Below are 19,587 nucleotides of genomic sequence, written 5' to 3' on the forward strand. Positions count from 1 at the left end.
ACAATTAACCTAGAGGGAACGTTCTCAGCCCATTAATGCAGCCGCGCTGGGCCGCGACGGGGTCTGCCTCCTAATGAGGCCGAGCTGGGCACAAAGGGCCCTGTGTGCACCGCCCTGTCCCTGCCCAGCACACCAGGGGCACAGACGCCGCCCACTCTGAGGACCATGGGGTGGCCCAGGGATCCCCCACAGCACAGAGGAGGACCCCAGGCTCAGGGAACCCGGACAGCCCAGCCCGGACCCGGGAGACGCAGGGTTGTGGCACCGGCACGCCATCAACAGCAGATCTCTGAGGTGGCAGTCTCAGCCCGTTCATCCAAGTGGACTTCCTGGGTTTCAGGACAGCCACAGGCTTGGGCCTCCAGCTCCTCTTGTTCTAGAACATTCTGTCGCCCCAGAAGGAAGTCCTTCCCCAGCTCGGCACCAGGTCTACGTCCCATCTCTGGTCTCCTGTCCTGGACTCTCCTGTCACTGGGTCACAAGCTGTGGCCCTGTGTGTCTGGTTCTGAGCACGAGGTCCTCAGGTCTGGCCACGCTGCAGTGTGTCACCTCGCTCCTGCCCTGGCCAAGGACACTCCAGCTGTGGATGGACCACCACTTGTGTCCCCATTCATCCATCTGTGGACACTTGAGCTGTGTCTGTCTGTAAGCCATCAATGAGGATGTCATTACTTTTATTGTCACCAAACGAGATTTCACAGGAGGTGACGCTGAGCTGGTCAGTGGGTGGACACAGCTGCAGCGATTGTGTCCCCCGCTGTAGCCACAGCCCTGCTCTCCCTCATCCAGGTGGAGGAGAGACACCTCCAGACCCCAGCACCTCCTGTCAATCACAGTCACAGCGCAGGCCCTGGGCCTGGGCCTGAGGAGCAGCACCTGCCCACAGCAGGGCCTCCCTGGGGATTTGTCAGCCCCAGCATCTGCCGCAGGCCCTGGACACCCCCCTGCACTGGCACCGCACACCCCTGGGGCAGCCTGGGTCTCTCAGGAAGGTCCCCTGACTCTGCACCTGCCACCTACCACTGCCCTGGTGACCACAGGGTGCAGCCAGAGGCTGTGGTGGGAAGTCCCCCCAGGCCTGAGCAGCGAGCCTGCCCAGGCTAGGCCCTGGACAGCCATCTGCCTGCCGGTCCTGGGCAAAGGCCTTTCTGGGCTGCAGGCTCCAGAGGGAAGCAATTTCTCTCCTGCGGCCCATTACTGCCGCCTGGGTGCTCACAGACAGGGGCCGGAGCTGCAGGGGAGCCTGGGTCGCAGCCCTCCCCTCCGTGAGCTGTCCCCCAGTGAAGAGCCACCCCGGCCCCGCCCTCTGGCCCCTGCAGCTCTGGTGGAGGACCCCCCTCCACAGCACGGTCCTCCCGGCCCTTCTAGGCCTCCAGCCCTTTGTCCCCAGACCCCAGCTCAGAGGGACACTGCCTCCCCAGCCCACCAGGGCTTCCCCCAGGCCCACACCCCCTCGAAGCAGTGTTCTTCTTTATTTATCTATCCCTTCATGCATGCCCTACTGTTTTCCTTTTTTATTTCATTTCTTATCTTGTCCACCACTAGGGCTGTCTGCTCCCCGAGGGCCTGGATTTGGGTCTGGATCACTGGTCTCCAGCACCCACAGGATGCCTGTACACAGTAGGTGCTCAACAGATGCTCACTGACTGGATGTGTCTATCCATGCATGCAGAAGCTACATGCACAGAAAATAAAATGCCAAATGGGGCTGGGGATGTGGCTCAAGCGGTAGCGCGCTCGCCTGGCATACGTGCGGCCTGGGTTCGATCCTCAGCACCACATACAAACAAAGATGTTGTGTCCGCCGAAAACTAAAAAAAAAAAATAAATATTAAAAATTCTATCTCTCTCTCTCCTTCTCTCTCTCTCACTCTCTCTTTAAAAAAATAAAATAAAAAAATAAAATGCCAAATGAAAATTGCATCTCCCAGGGGCGGGGATTGTGGCTCAGGGGTAGAGTGCTGGCTTAGCACTAGCGGGCAGGACCCAGGTTCGATCCTCAATACCACATAAAAATAAAGGCATTGTGTTGTGTCCATCTACACCTAAAATATAAATAAATTAAAAAAAAGAAAATTGCATCTCCCACGTCAAGATCAGTGTCCCCAGCAAGCATTTAATGAGCACTTACTGTGTGCAGATAGTGCTGGGTCTCCCTTCCATCTGGACATCACAGCAGTGGTCTCTGGCCCCAAATCAGGGGGACTTTAGGCCATGAGGCAAGACCATGGTGTTGGGGACCCCGTTCAGGCTGCAGGTGGCCAGGTGGTCACTGATGGACCACTGTGAACTGAGTTCACAGCCCCGGAGATCACCCAAGGTGTCATAAGCTGGAATTCCAGTGGTGGCAGCCAGGCTGGTGTGGCAGCAGGAACGGGGGGGTCGCAGGAGACCCTCCTCCTCAGTCTCCCTGGGACTGGAGCTTCCCTGGGGTATCTAGGAGGTGCCAGGCCTCTGGGCCTCTCCCTGAGCCTTGGCAGATGGACGGTTCCCTCCGCCCTTATAGCCCCACCTGCTCTGTGCTGCAGCAGGCAGGGGCCTCTGAGGCCAGAGAGAAGGGGACCCTGTCCTGGTCTCCCAGGGCTGCCCACTCCATCCATCTAGAAATGGAGGCTGAGAGGCCCAGGAGCAATCGATTGGCCCTAGTGGACAAGGTGGCCAGGAGGGAGGGGCACTGAGTGGGGCGCCCATTCACCCCTGCAGCTAGGGAGACTGAGGCCCTCCCAGGCCCACAGGTCACTAGGACAAACCCAGGTCAGGAGTTGGATCTGAGCTGGGCAGAGGTAGATGGAGGATGAGGCTGGGGGCCTTCATTCCTGTTCCCCAGGAAACGTTCAGGACAGTCCTTCCAGGCACCCCGGGCAGCGTCCTTCCCCCACTCATCTCCCTGCAGAGATCTGGGGGTTTAAAGCTCCACCCCATGCCGCCCCTCCATGGTATGTGGCGTCTGGGGTGCTCACTGCCCGGCCCCTGGGGTGAGAGAAGCCTTTAGACAACCCAGTGGCTGGGTCAGGAGGCAGAGGGAGGTGTGGGTACGGCTGTCCATAGTGGGGGCCGTCTTGCCTCGCCCCAGCCCTCTCCGGGGGTCTCCATGGTCACCTTCACTATCAATTCCCCTGCCCCATGGGTAGGAGGGAACTGAGGCAGGCAGCAGGTGCACGCTCCAAGCCTGAAGCAGGGCTGTGGGCAGCAGAGGCAGAGGGGCCCTCTAGGTGGCCCGGGCGGGCCGCACAGCCCGAGGCTGATCTCCCCCAGGCTCCAGCCGGTTTGCTGCTGAGGGCCTGGGAGCCTTCTGCGACACTCCTGGACTCGAGTGCAGCAGGTGCAGAGTGCCCGCTGTGGGGCAGCCTGAGGCTGGGGTGACCCCTCACCCTCCGGTTCCCCTGCCCGGGGCTGAGACAGGAAGGCCTGCCCCTCAGGGCACCTGCTCGCCCACCTCTGAGGGGGTCCCCCCCAGGCCACGCCTTCCCCCTGGCGCCTCCTGCCTGGCCACTTGGGGCTCTGTTCCCTGCGCTTCCACCCTCCCCTCCGAGGTCCCAGCTCTGCTAGAACACAGATGCAGGCTGGTCTCCGAGGGCCTGGGCAGGCTGGTCTTCCACCTCCCGGCCCTGGTGGGCCCGTCTCAGTCCAGCTCTTGGAAGGACCCCGAGGGAGAAGGGGAGTCGCCCTTTAGGGCCTCAGTTTACCCATCTGCGACCCGGCAGACCCATTTGAACGATAAGGAGGCCGAGACCAAGGGACGGGAGGGCCCAGCCCCAGGCCGCCCGTGGGAGGCTGCTGGTGTCGCTGCGGTGGTGAGTGTCAAGAGGTGGCCTGGCCACTGGGTTTCTCACTGCAGAAGCCTGAGAAGACGCTGGCTGGCGAAGGATCCGCAGGACTCCAGGAGCTCAGAGCCCCAGGGGGCGGGAGCCCGCAGGACAGTCCAGTGGACGGCTGAAGCGGGAGCCCAGGATCAGAGTTGCGGTTTGCAGGGGTGTCTCAGACCGCGTCGCAGACCGCGGCGCCCGGTCCTGGCGCACGGGCCGCTTCTTAGCCTGGGTCATGGGGCACGGCCGCTGCCACCCTGCAGGCCTTTCTGTGTCCAGGAGGGCGACTGAGGAAGGGGGATGGCCGTCAGGGGCCCCTGGCGGAGGGCGCCCGGATAAACTGGATCCCAGGGCAGGAAGGGATCCCTGCTGTTCGCCTGGAAAACGGGGTTGTCATGGCCCGTGGGGGGCCAGGGCTCTGCGCCTGGGCATCCTTGAGGACCAGATGGCCATTCCCACAGGACCTGGAAGCTTCCCAGGCCACCATGGTCCCAGCCCTCCAGGAAGGTGTGTTGAGTGGCTGAATGAGCGAGGATGGGCAGAGAGTGGGTGAGAGCTGCCCCCACCCCACAACGCCCCGCAGTTCCACCTCCTTTTCCTTCCTCACTCCCCAGGGAAGGCAGGGGCAGGGGCGACCCGCCTATCTCCGATGAGAGCCAGAGGGAGGTGGCGGGAACCCCACAGGGGTCTGCCTCTGCCTGGCAGAGCTCTAAATTAAAATACATATATACACCAGATAAATAAACCTGGCGCCAGGCAGGATCAAGCTGCCCAGTTGGGGACCCAGTCGCAAATGCTCAGGGGTGGAGGGGACAAGGATGCATCCCCTGCTTGCAGACCCTGACCGTCCCCCTTTCCACCCTCTGCTGCGAGCCAGGGAAGGTGTGGGCAGGGTAAGAAACCAGACTGGGCTCCCAGGACCCGAATCCCATGTCCTGTCCTGAAGAAGCAGGTCACAGCCGCCTCACTCAGAGATGGAGGACTTGGGGGAGGGAGGGGACAGGCCGAGTCCTGGACCCTCACGAGGTGCTGCAGGCCCCCAAACCCTCAGTGCCAGGGAGGCCCCACTGGAGTACCTGGAGGGCACCGGGGGCCCCCAGCGGGGTCCTGGGGCCCCTTGGTCCACCCTGAGCCCGCAGAGAAGCGGGAGGGGCAGGAGGGGCTTTTCAATTACGGACAGTTAATCACCAGTGAGGGCCGTGCTGGGGCCCACTAAATCTCCCATGAAAAGCCTGTAAATGTATGTAAAACCCGCCTCGGACAATCCGGGGATTAGGCGGCTGGGAGGGAAACCGAGGCGCAGGCGGGGGATTAGCAGAGCTGGCCCTGGAGGACGGGGGGCCCCAGGCCCAGGCCAGAGGGGCTTCCTGCTGCAGCACCAGCACCCACTTCCTAGCCGGGGAGACTGAGGCCCAAAAGGCCCCGCAGAAGGGACCTGGAGCTCCTATCCCAAGGCCGCGGGTGGTCCCCCAATTGTGAGCCAAGGTGGACCCTCCCAAGGCAGCCTCGAGACAGTAAAATTCGGGGTCAGAGGCAGGGGTCCCTGCCCGACAAGGTGCCGACCAACCCAGGTCCCAGGGAGGGGGCCCAGGCTCTGGTCTCAGGGCCCTGGACCCCACTTGAGTCACTGCAGCCCAGGTACCCCTTCTGCCCGTTTCCAGGCCCTGTGGAGTGGCACCCATTCCTTTATGCTTTCTAAGTACCTTTACGGAGCACCCCCTGTCTGCCAGACCAGAGGCTGAGGATGCCAAGTGGAGGACAGAGCCCAGCCCGGGGACTGGTGGGAAACCCTGAGGGCAGGTGCTGGGTCAGGGGTCCTTCCCCAGGGCCAGGGGGATCATGGGGGGGCCCTGCCCCTCGAACATTGGCCAGCGGCCACAGGAGGCCGGTGGGAGCAGCAGTGTGGCCCTGAGGGCTGGCGGCTTCCTCCTGAGGATGCCGGGGAGCCCGGGAGGAGTTTAGTCCAGAGTGGCCCTGGCATCTCCCACTGACCCCAGAGACCTCCAGAGGGGCCTCCCGCCCAGGCTCCACCTGACCCTCGCTCTAGGGTCTGCTCCTGGCCCCGCCCAGGGCCCGTTCTCCACCTGCTGTGTGAGAGGGGGGAGAGGCCCCTCCCCCCACACCTGGGTGCTGGGGGCCGCTCCTGGGACGTGGCAGCTGAAGGGGCAGGGGCCTGCAGACCTGGGCAGTGCTGGTGAGGCCTTCCTGGACCCGGGTCAGCACCTGTCCTACCTGCCGCCCAGGGGCTCAGGACCGAGGGGCGGGAGGAGTGGTGCCCTGAGTCCGCAGCCCACCGGCGAATCGTGCACTAGAGGGCCCTGCAGGTCCAGGGAAGGACAGCATGGACCAGGCTCCGTGGCTGGCCGCGGGACCTCGAGGCCCAGCTGAGCTCCGGGTCCCTCTCAGCGACTCAGTTCCTCCTGGTCATCAGGAACAGACTGGTGTGTTCCCAGGACGGAGGCAGGAGGCTTGGGGGTGTCGGGGGCCGAGCCTACCCTGCCCCCGCCCAGCTGCCAGCCAGGCCCAGGGGCCCCTTCAAGTCGTCACGGCCCAGCAGTGGCCGCGGGAGGGATTATTCCGGCCTGTCCAGGGTGGACTCAAGTGGAACAGAGGCGGAGGAGCGGAACGCGCCCCCGCAGGCCCAGCCTGCAGGCCTTTGTCCACTGCCAGCCCCCGCCCGCCTGCCGTCACCGCCACCGCCTCCGGTGCCCGGCCCTTCTCCCAGGGCCAGGCTGGGCTGTGGGACTCCCCAGGCAGGGCAGAGTGGCTTCCCGGCCCTGCCGCCCTGGGGCAGCCCACCCTGGCCTCAGCGCCTCTGACTGCGGCCTGGGGGGCCAATGCAGTCCTCTCCCTGGAGGGTGCCAGGTGGGCACAGGAAGCTGGCGGGGAGGGCGCAGGAGCCGGCCCCCAGCAGCCTCCGCCTTCCCGGCCCTGGGCCCAGCCTCTGCAGGGTTCCTCCACTGAGCCTTTGTCCCGGAAATCCGAGGTGGCAGGGAGAACGGCCCACCCCTCTCCTGAATGGGGCCAATGCGCTTGAACCCTGACCCAGCCCCTAATCTCAGGGTCGAGGCTCTCACCAGAGAGGGGTCCCGAAAGACGAGCTGGGGCATGACCCCCACCCCAGGCACTGAGGGGGGCTTCCGGGTCAGGGTTGCCGGGCCTTCGGGGAGCAGGCGGCTGGCCACACGCCTGGTTGCCCCCCCCCCCCCCAGGCTGCATGGGAAGCAGTCCTGGAAGCCCGCATCCTGGGGCCCGACCTGGCCTCCCACCTCCAGCATGGCCCAGCGGCTGCCCCTTTCTGAGGTACAACTTGTGGAAATCCAGCTGGTCCTTCCGTCCACCTGGCAGGGCCTGCTGGGGGTGAATGAAGACAGTAAGGTCCAAGCTGGTGCAGGCACTGCCCCATGACTCAGGAAGGAAAGGCGCAGTGACTGGACCCACCGTGGGGGCCATGTCCTCCTCAACAGTGGCGGCCAGCAGCTCTGGACCTCTGGTCCTAGAAGCCCCAGCTGGACGCTCCAGCTGCAGGTTAAGATCCTCCTCCGGGTGGAGCATTCGCCTGCTTCGGTGCCCCTGCGCTCCCCGGCGACCCCATGTCTGTTCCACCCTGCCGAGCCGTTCCCCACGATCAATTTTAATTTGGCCTGGTCTCTGCCTCTGCAGTCTGAACCTCCTGGGGGCTGCGGCTGGGCCGGTGTCTGTGGCTTCCTGAGCCTCATGTCCAGTGATGGAAAACTGCTGTCCTTCCTGGGCCTCGGCTTCCCGGGCACGGGATGGACCAGCTGGGGGGACAGCCCGGGGCCAGCTCTTCCCACTTGAGGCCTGATCCCAGGCGGAGCACCAGGGCCCAGAGGGGTCCAGGCGACAGTCAGACTGGCGTCAATCAGGGCCAGCAGTGTAGGCCGGGGCGAGAGTGGGCCTGTGGGTGACGGGGTGAAGAACAGGTGATGCAGGGGGTCGCGGGGAGGCGGAGGAGCCCGGTGACAACATCTCTCTCTGTTAGCAAAATGGTACAGTGGCCACACCATCAGGCCCGCAACTCAGGAGGCTGAGGCAGGAGGACGGCAAGGTCAAGTCCAGCCTGGGCGATTTAGGGAGACCCTGTCTCAAAATAAAAGATAAAAAGGACTGGGCGCCGTGGCACACGCCTGTGACCCCAGCGGCTGGGGAGGCTGAGGCAGGGGGATCTCCAGTTCAAGGCCAGCCTCAGCAGTGGCCAGGCGCTAAGCAACTCAGTGACCCTGTCTCTAAATACAAAATAGGGCTGGGGTTGAGTGCCCCTGGGTTCCATCCCTGGTACCAAGTAAATAATAAATAAATAAAAGGGCGGGGGTGCGGCTGTGGTGTCGGACAGCCGTCATGGTGCTTGCTCCGTGCCAGCCCCTGTGGGCTCCACCAGTCCTGTTCCCTGGAGCCAAGGCCACCCCTCATCACACTTCACACAGGAGGTCACCACCGAGGTCACCAGCTTGGCTCTGGCCCTCCCTCGTGGGCTCGGTCCCAGAGCAGGCCTGCCATCGGACCCCCAGCAGGACAGTACCGCCCGGCTTGTCCCCTTCCCCCCACTTCTGGAGGAGGGGAGGTCTGTGTGGGCTCTCCTGCTCTGGCCTGTGACCTTGCCTGTGACCTTGACAGCAGGCCTGACCCTTGGTGCCCTGCAGGAGCCTGCAGAGGCCATGGTCTCAGACCAGGAGGGCTGGGCGGGAGGAAGCCCCTGCCCTGGCCGGCACAGCGCCCTCAGCCCGCGGCTGGGGCCCAGGCAGCCACTAGGTGGAGCGAGGGGGCCGGTGGAGACCAGGCCTGGCAGCCCCGGAGCCGCGAAGCCCTGCTGGCTCCTCCTCAGACACAGCCCCTCCACAGCCTGCCAGGGGTGGCCCGGGACGCCCCCACCTGGACTCCTGAGCCCTGTCCAGAAGTCCAGGTCAGCACCACCCGCTCCAGGGCAGCTGGGCCAGGAGGCAGCTGGGGAAACAGGCTGGGCACCCACAGGGTGGGCGAGAGCTCTGCCCTGCGAGGCAGCCGCGGAGGCTGGGTGGAGTGGTGGGGTCCGTAGGAGCCCTCCCCACGGGCCTGGCTCACCTCCTTTCTTCTTGTGTGGATGGTTGAGCCCAGAGCCACATCCCCAGATCTTTTCATATTTTATTGACAGGCCTCACTAAGTTGCTGAGGCTGAACTCGAATTGGTGATCCTCCCTCCTCAGCCTCTGAGCTGCTGGGGCCATAGGTGAGCATCGCTGGGCCCAGTCCTCTAGACATTGGTCCGTTCATTCAGGGAACACCTGGCCTGCTGGCCCATCTCAGAACCAGGGTGACAGAGCAGGCCTGTCCCCGCCGTGAGGATGGAGGCCAACAGGAAGTCCAAGCACACCCCTCCAGGACCCACAGGAAGTGACCTCTGCAGGCATCCGCACCCCTGGGCCCCTGTCTGTGCTTGGACATCTGAGCTTTGTTTCTGTGTTCTGGCTGCAAAACGGCCATTCTCCCCTGACCTGGTCTTGTCCTCCTTGGCCTGCGAGGGCCTCAGTCCCTTCGCCAGCCCCCAGGCCTGCCTTGGAGCACAGTGACCAGGTGGCCTTTGCGGGTGGGCAGCCTGGGGTCCTCACCCTGCATCTCTGCACACACAGCCTCCATGCCGAGCCTGGCGCCGGGTCTCCCCTGAGCCCCCCGATCTCACCTGGGCACTGAGAGGGTGTGCTGCGGCCATGTCTGGGCTGGGGCAGCTCTGGGGGGCAGAACGTTCCATCCCTCACCATCCTCCAGAACCTGGGACTCTGAGAGACACAGGAACAGAGCAGGCATGGGGCCTGGCCAGTGGTCAGACACTCTGAGGTGCTGGGAGGCCAGGGCAGTGTGGCTCTGGGCCAGCGTCCCTGAGCCTTCCGGACGTCCACGGCCCGTGTTCCCAGGTGGGCTCCAGGAACCAGGAGTCAAGGCCCAATGCTCCCCCTGGCTCCCACGACCCTGAGCACCGGGTTCCCACTCTTTGAAAGAGCCCACTGTGGTCCCCACCCCAGGGCCCTGCCCGGGCGGCTCCCTGCCCGCGTCGCCCTCGAGCAGCCCGGCTACAGTGGCCCCCAGCTGCCCAGCTGTGCCAGGCACAGGCCTCGTCACTCATCCTCAGTTGGAGGGTGTCTGTTACAGTTGTCAGGCATCACGTGGGGAAGGGAAGGGTGCAGCTGGCCACGTCCCCCGGAGAGCCCTGACCAAGGGCTGAAGACCGGACGTGGCCAGTGGGAGGGAGGGCTCAGTCCCTGTCATTGAGAGGCAGGTCACGTGCCAGGAAGCCCTCCTGTTGGCCCTGGTTCCAGAACATGCTGTCCCCAGGCAGCCCCTGGCATGCCGTCTCTGGACCCGCCCGTCCTGGGCCCTCTTGTCCCTGGGTCACACACTGTGGCCTGAGCACCGGGTCCCCGGGTCCCTTGGCACTCCGGCTGTCACTGTGCTCCTGCGTTGGCCGGGCAGCTCCAGGGTGTGCCCATTATCTGCCTGGTCCTTTTCTCTGGACAGGTCCTGCTGGGCTCACAGACCAACTCTCCTGGGGAGCCCCTGGATCTGGGGTTCCCCTCTCTGGGGGCCAGCAGCTCTGAGCTGGCAGTGACTGGACAGGAGCCTCGTCCACGACGGGTGTGTTCCTCCCCAGCCCCCCACAACAGCCCTAGGTCACCTCTTCCTGCTGCAACCAGAGCCAACCGTCTTTCCTTCTTTAAGTTTTTGGGGTGCTGGGCATTGAGCCCGGGGCGCTCCACCACTGAGCCAAACCCCAGCCCTTTGTCTTGTTTTGAACCAGGGTCTCACTAAGCTGCCCAGGCTGCCCAGGACCTTGCCGTCCTCCCGCCTCTGCCTCCTGAGCAGCTGGGATGACAGGCGTGAACCTCAAAACTGAAGAGGAGACTGTGACCCTGTCCTGCCCCATGTCCCCAGGGCTCTCCACTGTCCTCAGGGTTGATTCACACTCTAGGGTGTGAGGGCACATCTCTGCTGGCTGCGTGGTAAGACTGGAGGTTCCTAAGCGGAGGCTGAGCTCCCTGGCTCTTCCAGGAAAGCTGGCAGTTGCGCCGCGGAGGAGGCCGCCGCGGAGGAGGCCGCCGGAGCTCAGACATGGGAGGTGGGCGCCCCCATTTTCCCAGCCACAGAACCAAGGCTCAGGGAGATTCAGAGGTGGTTGGGCTCCAGGTCCTGTGCCGTGGGCGCCAGTGGTCTGGCTCTCAGCGCCCTGATATGGCGCCTGCAGAGTGTGAAGGGTCCTGGCGGTCTCAGGGGCCCGCGGCTGTCCCCACGCCTTGGTTGAGGTGGGAGCGTCATCATCAGAGACCAGCTGAGGCCCCCCAGTGCAGGTCCCCAGGCCCCTGGCCTGCCCGGCCTGGGAATAAAGGCCTTCTCTTCCATTCGGCTGTTTCTCCGCCCCCCGCCCTAATAGGATTGAGACTTTTGAAGTTCATAGGAGACAGGGAGAATCCCACGCGGAGAATGCAGAGGCAGAGCTTAGAGCGCCTTTGTGACGCTGGGTGCCTCCCTGCGGCGGGCAGCCGTGATGAAAGACCATGAAATGCACGGTGTCAGGCTGCCGTCCACTGACAGGCCTGCCTGGGGACGGGGGGCCTGAACGCTGGCACTGGAGCGCGTGAACCCGGGGGCCTGCAGCGCTCCGGCTGTCCAGCTCCTGGCCCAGGCCCTGCGTGCGGACCAAGACAGTGCGTGACCTGGCAGCCGGGGTGGGGGCTTGGGGCTTTGCTGTTGTGCTGCGGATGGAACCCAGGGTCCACGACTGAGCCCTTTTGTTTTGTTACAAGACAGGGTCTCACCCGATTGCCCAGGCTGCCTGGACCTTGCCGTCCTCCTGCCTCAGCCTCCCAGGTGGCCGGGATGGCAGGCATGGTCACAGCACATGGCCTGAAAGTTGGAGACCAAGAGCAGGGGGCACTGCCCCAGCCCCGTGCCCCGCTCCCACGCCCCTCGGCAGGGCTCTGGACCTTTCCCAGTCTCCGGACCTGTGAACCCCTGCCATGCACCCTGCCTCCTTCATGGTCTGCTGGTCCAGGGTCCCAGGACCCCAGCAAAGAGCTGCCCCACCTGACCATGAGCTCAGTGCTCAGAGAGGGGACCCTCTTCATGTCAGGTCCCAGCAGGGCTGAGGCCCTGGGCCCCAACTGGGGGACCCCTGGGCTTCTGCAGGGGAAGGTCCTGATCCTGGGCTGTGCCGCTGGGGAGAGATGGTCCTTGTCCCCACCTCAGGACCTGTGACGGTGGCCTGGCCTGGAATCTCTGCAGAGGTGGTCAGGCTGAGAGGAGCTCACTCAGGCGGGCCCTTCTGCAGCACCACTGCAGGCATGGCCCTGCACCTTTACCGAGTGCCGGCTGTGTGCTCCGGTGCTGGAGCAGAGAGCCCGTCCCTTTCCCTGGAAGGTTCCAGGGCCCAGGCGAGGGTTGCGTGGAGGAGGTGCTGCTTGAGAACAATCAGGGAAAGAAGGAGCCACCGCCTGAGGGGAGGGGGTCCGACAGCAGGACGGAGGCCCGAAGGCCAGGGGCAGGCCCAGGCACCAGGGTCGGGACCACTCAGGCCTTGGGTGCCTCAGCGGAGAGCTCCGTGTTCATCCCCAGGGGGAGGCCAGCCAGTGGGCCAGGTGTCCACCCAGGATCAGGCAGGGAGGGCTCGGGGGAAAGACTTGCGGGGAATTTCTCTCTTTCTCTCTGGTCTGGGGAGTGAGCGCGGGGGCCTTACCCCCTGGACACTTCCCCGGCCCTTTCTTACATTGTACCTGGAGACAGGGTCTCGCTGAGGGCTTAGGGCCTCGCTGAGGTGCCCAGACTGGCCTCAGAGTGGCAATCCTCCTGCCTCAGCCTCTGAGCTGCTGGGATCACCGGCCTGGGCCTCCGAGCCCGACTGACACCCTCCTTCTCCTCCCTCCTCCTCTCCGTCCCTGAGCTCTGGAGAGTGGGTGTGCCATGCCGATCCCTGTGTACGGACGTCCAGGGCCATGGGAGAGGGCACTGCTCACTGGGGACCAGCCTGGCTGGGCCACCCTCCTCCCACACAGAGCCCTCCTGTGACCCAGCGGGGACCTCAGGCCAGGAGCACCAGTCCAGGGTGGAGGCCCGGCAGGTGGCCCTTGCTGCCCTGTCTGCAGCTGGGAGACAGTGGCCAGACCCAGAAAGGGGCTCCAACTGGCCCTTCCACAAGGCAGGGGAAGCTCTGGGCACTGCCCTTTCCGCCCGCCCAGCCCGGCCGGCTCTCGGCCCACTGACAGGCGGTAGAGCGGGGCCTGGTCTCTGGCTTTCCTGGGTCTGAGTGGAGGGTGGGGGTCGAGGTTCCCGCTGAACCCCAGGCCCCAGGCCCTGGAAATGTGTGGGCGATGTCCACTCCCTGGAACTGCCAGGATGGAGAGCCCTGCCTCTGGTGGCCCAGGGAGAGACCGTGGGGGGGTGGGGAGGCAGCAGTGGAAACTGCTTTGGAAGGTCACCCTTTTTTGCTACACAAAGGTCAGTCACAGACTGTTGCCAAGGCAAAGGTCAGCTAAACATGGAGGCTGAAAGAGATCAGTCAGTGGCCCTGGGGAAGACACTGGGTGGGGGTGGGGGGGCAGGGACAGGACTGGGGCAGAGCGAGGCAGGCCCCTGGATTGCCTGGGGGCCTGGAAGGGAGCGTGGAGCCCGGAGGCTGTGAAATGGAAGGCCGCCCGCTCCACAGTGGGACCCAGGCGGGACCCAGGCTGGCGCGGGAACCACAGGTGTCGCAGGGAGACCTCTGGGCCCGCTGGGCCTACCACCGTGGACAAGCAGGGCCTGGGCTCGGCTTCTCCAGCCCCTCCCCGTAGGCTCCAGACTAGAACTCAGACTTGGAGACTGGGGATGGAGAAGACCCCTGGACCGGAAGGGAGGGACTGGGGCCCCCGGGTCAGTAGTGGCCACTCCTCCTACCAGAAATCGGGACTCTCGTGGCTGGCTGAGGCTGGACCCAGGCTCTCCGTGGATCTGGGGACCCGAGGCTCTTGCTGTGGGGACTGGCCAGCTGTCACCACCTGGGGCCACAAGTCAACGTGAGGAAGGCAGCTTTGGACGGGAGAGAACTCGCAGGCAACGGGGGCACCCGCCCCGTCAGGCAGGCAGCTGTGCACGTCCACCTGCAGAACATTCCGTCACCCAGGCCTGCTCCCACCAGTCCACTTCCTGTCCTGGAGTCACACTGAACAGGAGCCCTCAGGTCCGTCACCCCGCTCCTGCCCACAGCTTCAGGTGGACGTAGGGAGGCGTGTTGATGAGAACCTGTGCTGGACAGGCCTCCTCATCACCCTGGCCCCTGGTGAAGGGGGTCTTCCGGGGGCGGGAGGCCCCGGCTGCTGTCCTGGCCCTGCGGGTCTGGGTCCCCACCCGGGGGGTCAGGAGCCTCTCCGGCAGGCTGGCCCTGCCAGGGCCGGGGCTGAGGTGGGTGAATCAGAACCACGGCTGTCCCCAAGGTGGCTGAGCTCCTCTGGGAGCTGGTCTTCAGCTGGGCCCGGAAGGCCAGGGCAGGCAGGGCTGTCCCCTCCAAGGCTCCAGGGCCCTGCCCCTGTGCCAGCCCTGGGCTTGTGGCCCCTTGGCCTCAGCCTCTGCCCTGCTCCACAGTTCTTCCTGCTGTGTGCCTGACCGCCCTCTGGAGAGGAAGCAGAGCACCGGACTTCGACGCCCACTCCAGCATGACCTTGTCTGGACAGGTCACCCGGCAGCCCCTGTCCCCAAGCAGGCTTGAGCTCTGGCTCAGGGATTCAGGACATGGACAGGTCTTTGGCAGGACCATCAACCCAGGATAAGAAAACCCACACTCCCGAGAAGAGAACCAAGGTGTCAGTGTAGTGGGGGGTCTAGACCCGGACAGGAAGCTCTGGCTGTCCGACCCGGGGACGGCGCCCCGTGCCTCCTGGGCCGATGGCTTTCCTGCGGCTATGTCCCGCACGCGTCACCGGGGAGGTGCCAGCGGCCAGCACTCAGGGAGCTGCGTGCTGGGGAATCTCCCGCTGTGTCGGCAACTCCCTGTGACTTCAGAACACTTCCAGAATGAAGCATTCGTCAAGAGATTCTTGGGTGTTAACAGAATCACGAAATCCACAGAAGGGATTTCAGCCGTGTGTTTAGAGACATGGTCTCGCTGAGCTGCTTAGGGTCTCGAAAACTTGTGGAGGCTGGTTTTTTTTTTTAAATCTTTTTTTAGTTGTTGAAGGACCTTTTTATCTATCTGTTAATTTGAGATGCTGAGAATTGAACCCGGTGTGTCACACATACTAGGAAGCGCTCCACCACTGAGCCACACCCCAGCCCCTGGAGGCTGGTTGTGAACTCAGGATCCTCCCGCCTCACCCGCCCTGGTGGCTGGGACCCAGGCGTGTGCCACCGCACCAGCTGCCCAGGCCTTTGTAACAGGCCCCAGGGGCAGCTCAGAGACTGGACCACTGGAGTTTGCGGCAAGTGAAGCGTGTGTGATACTTGGGAGGCACAATTAATATTCTCAAAAGCGATCCTCACGCATTGAGCAGCTGCCCAGGGCAGGACGGGTGCAGGGCCTGCAGACACTCCCACCTCGACGTGGGGTGTCCAGGACCCTGAGGGAGCTCCATGCCCACTCCTGCCCGCTGCCCTCTCTAGTGTGAGGCTGACATCTCTGTGTGCTTTTGCAGTCAGTGCCAGGCTGGAGCCCAGGGCCTCTCCCAGGCCATGCAGGTCCAGCCCAGGGCCTCAGCAGCCCTGATGGATGCGTGCACCCACTGCCTGAGTGGACCTTCTGTACCAACTTCGTGTCGCGCCAAGGCCCCTGTGGTGTGCTGGAGTGTGGGGCGCCGAAGGTGCGTGGTCCCCCATGGCCACGTGGCTGTGTAGGTGGCCCAGCTGGCCAGTCCCCCCCCAGGTTTGCAGACAGGCCTGCACTAGAACCCCCACTGTGGGGGTCTGGCAGAGCGCTCCATGGGCAGGCGTCTAGCAGTCCCCGTCACAGTCCTGAATGTCCACTTCTGTTGACAGGGCACATGCCCCTGGACAAGTCCAGGGGAACAGCTGGCCACACAGCCTCAACACTCCTGGGGCACAGCCCAGACACTGCCTTTCTCCCCAGGAAGTGACATGGGTGTGTCCAGGTGAGATCTGCGCAGATACGATCATGGCAGACACGCACTGGACACTACCCGAGTGTCTCTCAGTCCATCAGTGGTGAGGCAACCCGAAGGAGCTCGATGTGGCCTCGGGCACCAGTGGGATGTCCGTGTGAACATTGCTGGGAGCTCAGAGCGGCCCTCCAGGGCAGCCATGGTAGGCGCAGCTATGGGGTGCCATGGATGCTCTGCAGAGGCCTATGCTGTGTCCAGCACCTGGGTTTGAGGCTGTGCCCAGCTATGGCCAAGGGAGCCCCAGGGAAATTCATTGATGGCCTGTGTCTGCATGTCCTGCGGATCCTCCTTGGGACCAGTCAGTTTTCTAAATTAAACCAGCACAGGGGCTGGGGCTGGGGCTCAGACACATGCAAGGCCCGGGGTTCGATCCTCAGCACCGCATCTAAGTAAGAAGATCGGAGGCCGTTCCCAGGACCCTGGCGTGGGAAGAGCTCACCACGGGCTGGGCAGGGCCAGTCCACCGTGCGGCTCTCCCAAGTCAGATGACGCGGCAGCGCAGCAGCGGGGCCTCTCCCGTGGCAAAGCGTGGGCGCATAATGCGGCTGTCGGCCCGCGTTTTCTGCTGTTCCTGCCTCTGCCGCCCACCACCCCGGGCAGCTGCGGAGGCTGGGGGTGAGGCTCTCGAGGGCAGCCTGCCTTTGTGGGCAACAGCAGGGGACGCTTTCTTTCCACCCTCTGAACAAGGCCAGGGTGACAGCGCGTATCTGAGGGCTGTCACATCAGACCCGCATGCATCCAGAGGCCGAGGAAGCCGGGCAGGGGAGGCCTGTGCCTGGTCCTGGGTCCCCCGAAGCTCCCACTGCCTGCCGCGGCACCAGCCGTTCTCCTGCCCAGGAGACAGGTCAGCTGGCTGCGTCCTGAGCTGTGACCTGGCATTCATTTCCCCCAAGCCAACGGAGCATGGTGTGCCCAGTGCCCGGGGGGCTGTGTGGTGCTGGCAGCCCCAGCTGGGGGCAGATCACTGCTCCACGGCACGAGGCTCTGCTGGGACCCACGTGCAGCACGACGCGGCCGGACGGTGAGTATGGGAAGGCTGTGTGCAGCCCCCGAGTGGTGCTGAGAGGAGCTGGCAGGACCTCCAGGCTCCTGCCCAGCAGTGGCGACTTCCAAGGATGCTGTCGGAGGTGCGTGTGGCCTCATCGGGGGTCCGGGGCCTTCCCAGTGAGCCTGTGGGGGTGACAGCACCCTGGACCTCAGGCCACAGGAGGCATCTCCTCCCCAGGTGACCGCTGGCCGCATCCACCTGGTGTCGGCCTGGCCTCCCTGCTAATACCTGCTGGTCGCAGGAGCGGAGGCCTGGGAGTGAAGCCCGAGGCCTGGGGTCAGCCCTCCTGTCCTGCTGCGAGCGCCTAGTCAGGCCACACTGCAGGGATGGACGAGGTGCCACCAGGCCTGCAGCAGCCCCGGGCCTCCAGCGTCAGTTTCCTCCCTGGGGACAGCAGAATGTTGGTAGAGCTTGCTAACTAGGGAGTTTGTGGGGACAACTGGCTCCTGAATCAACACTTGACCCGGGGCCTTGAAGGCCCTGCAGAGCATGGCTGTTTCCTGCCCGTGGTCTGCAACGGCGGACTGGCACAGCCGGCCCGGGGCCAGGGTCCCCTGCCTGCTCCTGTGCAGCCCTGGATTGAGGAAGAGCTTTGAGGTTAAGTGACTGGGGGTGTGGCACCAGGGTGGAGCACCAGTGCGTGCCAGGGCACGGAGAAGGAGGAGGGAGAAGAAGAAGGGCGGGAGACCAATTTGTGACAGGGAAATTACATGATATGAAATTCAAGTTCCTGTGCCCTTCCATGAAGATTTTATGGGACTGCAGCCATGCCCACGGGTTCATGTGGTGACAGAGGCCATCTGGTGTGGCTGAAATATGGATTATCTGGCCCTTTGCAGAGACGTCTGGTGACGATGTCAGCAGCCCCTGCTGCCTGGAGGCCATAGATGCCCGCTGACTCTGAACTCCAGGCAGGAGGCTTCTGGTTCCCTCCTTCCCTCAGCGCCCCCTCACCCCGTCAGCCTCTGACTCACGGCTGGCAGGGCCTTCATGTTCTGCGTGCCGTGAGCACCGCACCCGTCTGCACCCACAGAGGCTCACCCTGCCTGTGGGGCCGGTCGGGCGCGGGCTCCCTGTCTGGGGGTGAGGCGTGTCCGAGGGCTGCCCGCTGGGTGCAGACACCATTTCTGTGTGTTCTGTTTTTTATTCCAAACACTTCCCATCGGTAGGTTGTCGGCTCAGCTGGGGACCCGGTGGCCCGGCCGCTGTGGCCGAGTCCCGCAGCCTGTGGCTCTGGAGTGGTTTCTCAGGAGAGGCAGTTTCCGCAGGGACCAGCGCCACGGCGTGTGGTATCAGCTGATGTGGAATTCAGTGTCCTGCTCGTGCTGCGCTCCCCTCGGCCCTGCTGGTGGCCTGTCCACGCCTGGGGTGCAGGCCTCTGACTGTGCTGGTTGGGGGCTGGTCCTGGCAGTCGCCCTGGGTGAGCGAGGGGGGCCACCCGTGTCTGTGGCACCAGGCTGGGCTGCTGGGAATGTCCTCTGCGCACTGACCGGAAGGGGCTGGTGGCACCTGACGTCCCTGCCAGGGGGAGCCAACCGCCAGGTGGCAGGGCCTCTGGAGGAGCTGCAGACTCGTGAGCCTTGGGATTTATACAGTGTGACATCGGCCATGCCTGGGCGCTGGCCCAGAGGGGAAAATGGGGCTCCCTCACCAGGAGCTCCTCAGGTTCTCAAATAGCTCCGGAGAAACCTGCTTCCCACAACAAACGCTGAGCAGAACCCATCATTTGCTTGGAGGTGAAAATGTAAATAGTTTCAAAATAGATGTGGGGTCAGCCTCAGGGACAGACACACATGGCGGCTGCAGGCTGGGGTGCAACGCTGTTGCCATGGTCACAGAGGGTCCTTGACTCAGGCCTGCCGGTCACTGCAGGGGAAGGGAAGGGAAGCCCAGAGTGGGGCTTTCAGAAGCCTCCCCGGCGGGGCCACCTCTCTGGGCTGGCCGGCAGGGACCTGGCCTGGGTAAGGCTTCCCTGGGAGAGGCTCCTCCCTTTGTGTTTGGTACCAGGAGATTGGACCCCGGGCCCTTAACTGCTGAGCCACGTCCCCAGACTTTTTTTTATTTCTATTTCAGAGACAGGGCCTCACTAGGTCGCTGAGGTGGGCTTCAGTCTCTGGTCCTCTTACCTCGGCCTCCCAAGTGGCCGGGAGGACAGGCGTGGTGGCCGCACCCAGCACCTTTTCTTTTTGTTGTCAAGTGACTGTTTGTTAAAAAGGGTTTCAGGGCAGAGGAGAGCTGCTGCCCTGGTCCCAGTGCTCGCTGCACCCTGTGCCTGTCACACGAGTGACCCCCACAGATGCGCTGTAGGGTTGATGACTAGAGCCACTCCTAGCTCGGGCTCCTCTGCTTCCCCTGAGTCCTTCACCTGCCTTGGACCCCTCAGGACGCTGAGTGATGGTGGTCATCACACCCCCCAGGGCTCCCCAGACGGTGTGAGAGGCCTGGAGGGGCTCCCAGGACGGAGGCCCCTCTCCCTTCCCTAGGCGTGGAGGATCTGAAGGCGTCTAATTGTGGCGATGGTTCACGGCTGGGCCTGGGCCAGGGGCACTCCTCGCGCCTCTGTTGGCTGAGGGGCTGGGGCCCCGCGGGCTCCAGTGTGAGAATC

At 64.0% G+C, this 19,587-nt stretch overlaps 2 protein-coding genes across 19 annotated transcripts; one reads left to right on the forward strand and one right to left on the reverse strand.

The window, feature by feature from the left end:
- Positions 1 to 446: 446 nt before the first annotated feature.
- Positions 447 to 9,941, reverse strand: LOC308645406 (uncharacterized protein). 14 transcript variants are annotated; one of them, XR_014021199.1, is made up of 3 exons: positions 9,481 to 9,941; positions 673 to 7,854; positions 447 to 580 (listed from the first exon to the last, which is right to left on the reverse strand). XR_014021199.1 is itself a non-coding variant. In XM_081287510.1 (3 exons), exons 1-3 carry the CDS (start codon positions 7,359 to 7,361, stop codon positions 3,888 to 3,890), a joined length of 492 nt encoding a protein of 163 aa, XP_081143636.1. In that variant the 5' UTR covers positions 7,362 to 8,156; the 3' UTR covers positions 3,360 to 3,887. The 14 variants fall into 14 exon arrangements, 4 of the variants coding, with proteins under 4 accessions (XP_081143636.1, XP_081143635.1, XP_081143634.1 ...); XR_014021200.1 differs by having other exon boundaries at positions 673 to 7,907; XR_014021201.1 differs by having other exon boundaries at positions 673 to 7,725; positions 8,886 to 9,941.
- On the forward strand, positions 8,190 to 18,662 carry LOC308645405 (uncharacterized protein). 5 transcript variants are annotated; one of them, XM_081287505.1, is made up of 5 exons: positions 8,190 to 8,727; positions 10,594 to 10,911; positions 15,452 to 15,616; positions 15,883 to 16,955; positions 18,152 to 18,662. In XM_081287505.1, the coding sequence occupies exons 4-5, from the start codon at positions 16,420 to 16,422 to the stop codon at positions 18,657 to 18,659; spliced, it is 1,044 nt and encodes a 347-aa protein (XP_081143631.1). In that variant the 5' UTR covers positions 8,190 to 8,727; positions 10,594 to 10,911; positions 15,452 to 15,616; positions 15,883 to 16,419; the 3' UTR covers positions 18,660 to 18,662. The 5 variants fall into 5 exon arrangements, 3 of the variants coding, with proteins under 3 accessions (XP_081143631.1, XP_081143630.1, XP_081143632.1); XM_081287504.1 differs by having other exon boundaries at positions 15,452 to 16,955; XM_081287506.1 differs by lacking the exon at positions 8,190 to 8,727 and adding an exon at positions 10,144 to 10,430 and having other exon boundaries at positions 15,452 to 16,955.
- Positions 18,663 to 19,587: the final 925 nt, after the last annotated feature.

The sequence above is a fragment of the Spermophilus citellus genome, assembly GCF_964194105.1.
Source record: "Spermophilus citellus genome assembly, chromosome: 3".
Classification (NCBI taxonomy): Eukaryota; Metazoa; Chordata; class Mammalia; order Rodentia; family Sciuridae; genus Spermophilus; species Spermophilus citellus.

Bases quoted from the DNA above. Each gene is read 5' to 3' on its own strand.
- LOC308645406 (XM_081287507.1), bottom strand. From the start codon at position 7,361: ATGCTCCACCCGGAGGAGGATCTTAACCTGCAGCTGGAGCGTCCAGCT. The intron at 7,161-7,247 runs GTGGGTCCAGTC...ATTCACCCCCAG, and splicing joins AGGAGGACATGGCCCCCACG to CAGGCCCTGCCAGGTGGACG.
- LOC308645405 (XM_081287504.1), top strand. From the start codon at position 16,420: ATGACGCGGCAGCGCAGCAGCGGGGCCTCTCCCGTGGCAAAGCGTGGG. The intron at 16,956-18,151 runs GTGAGTATGGGA...TCCCATCGGTAG, and splicing joins CAGCACGACGCGGCCGGACG to GTTGTCGGCTCAGCTGGGGA.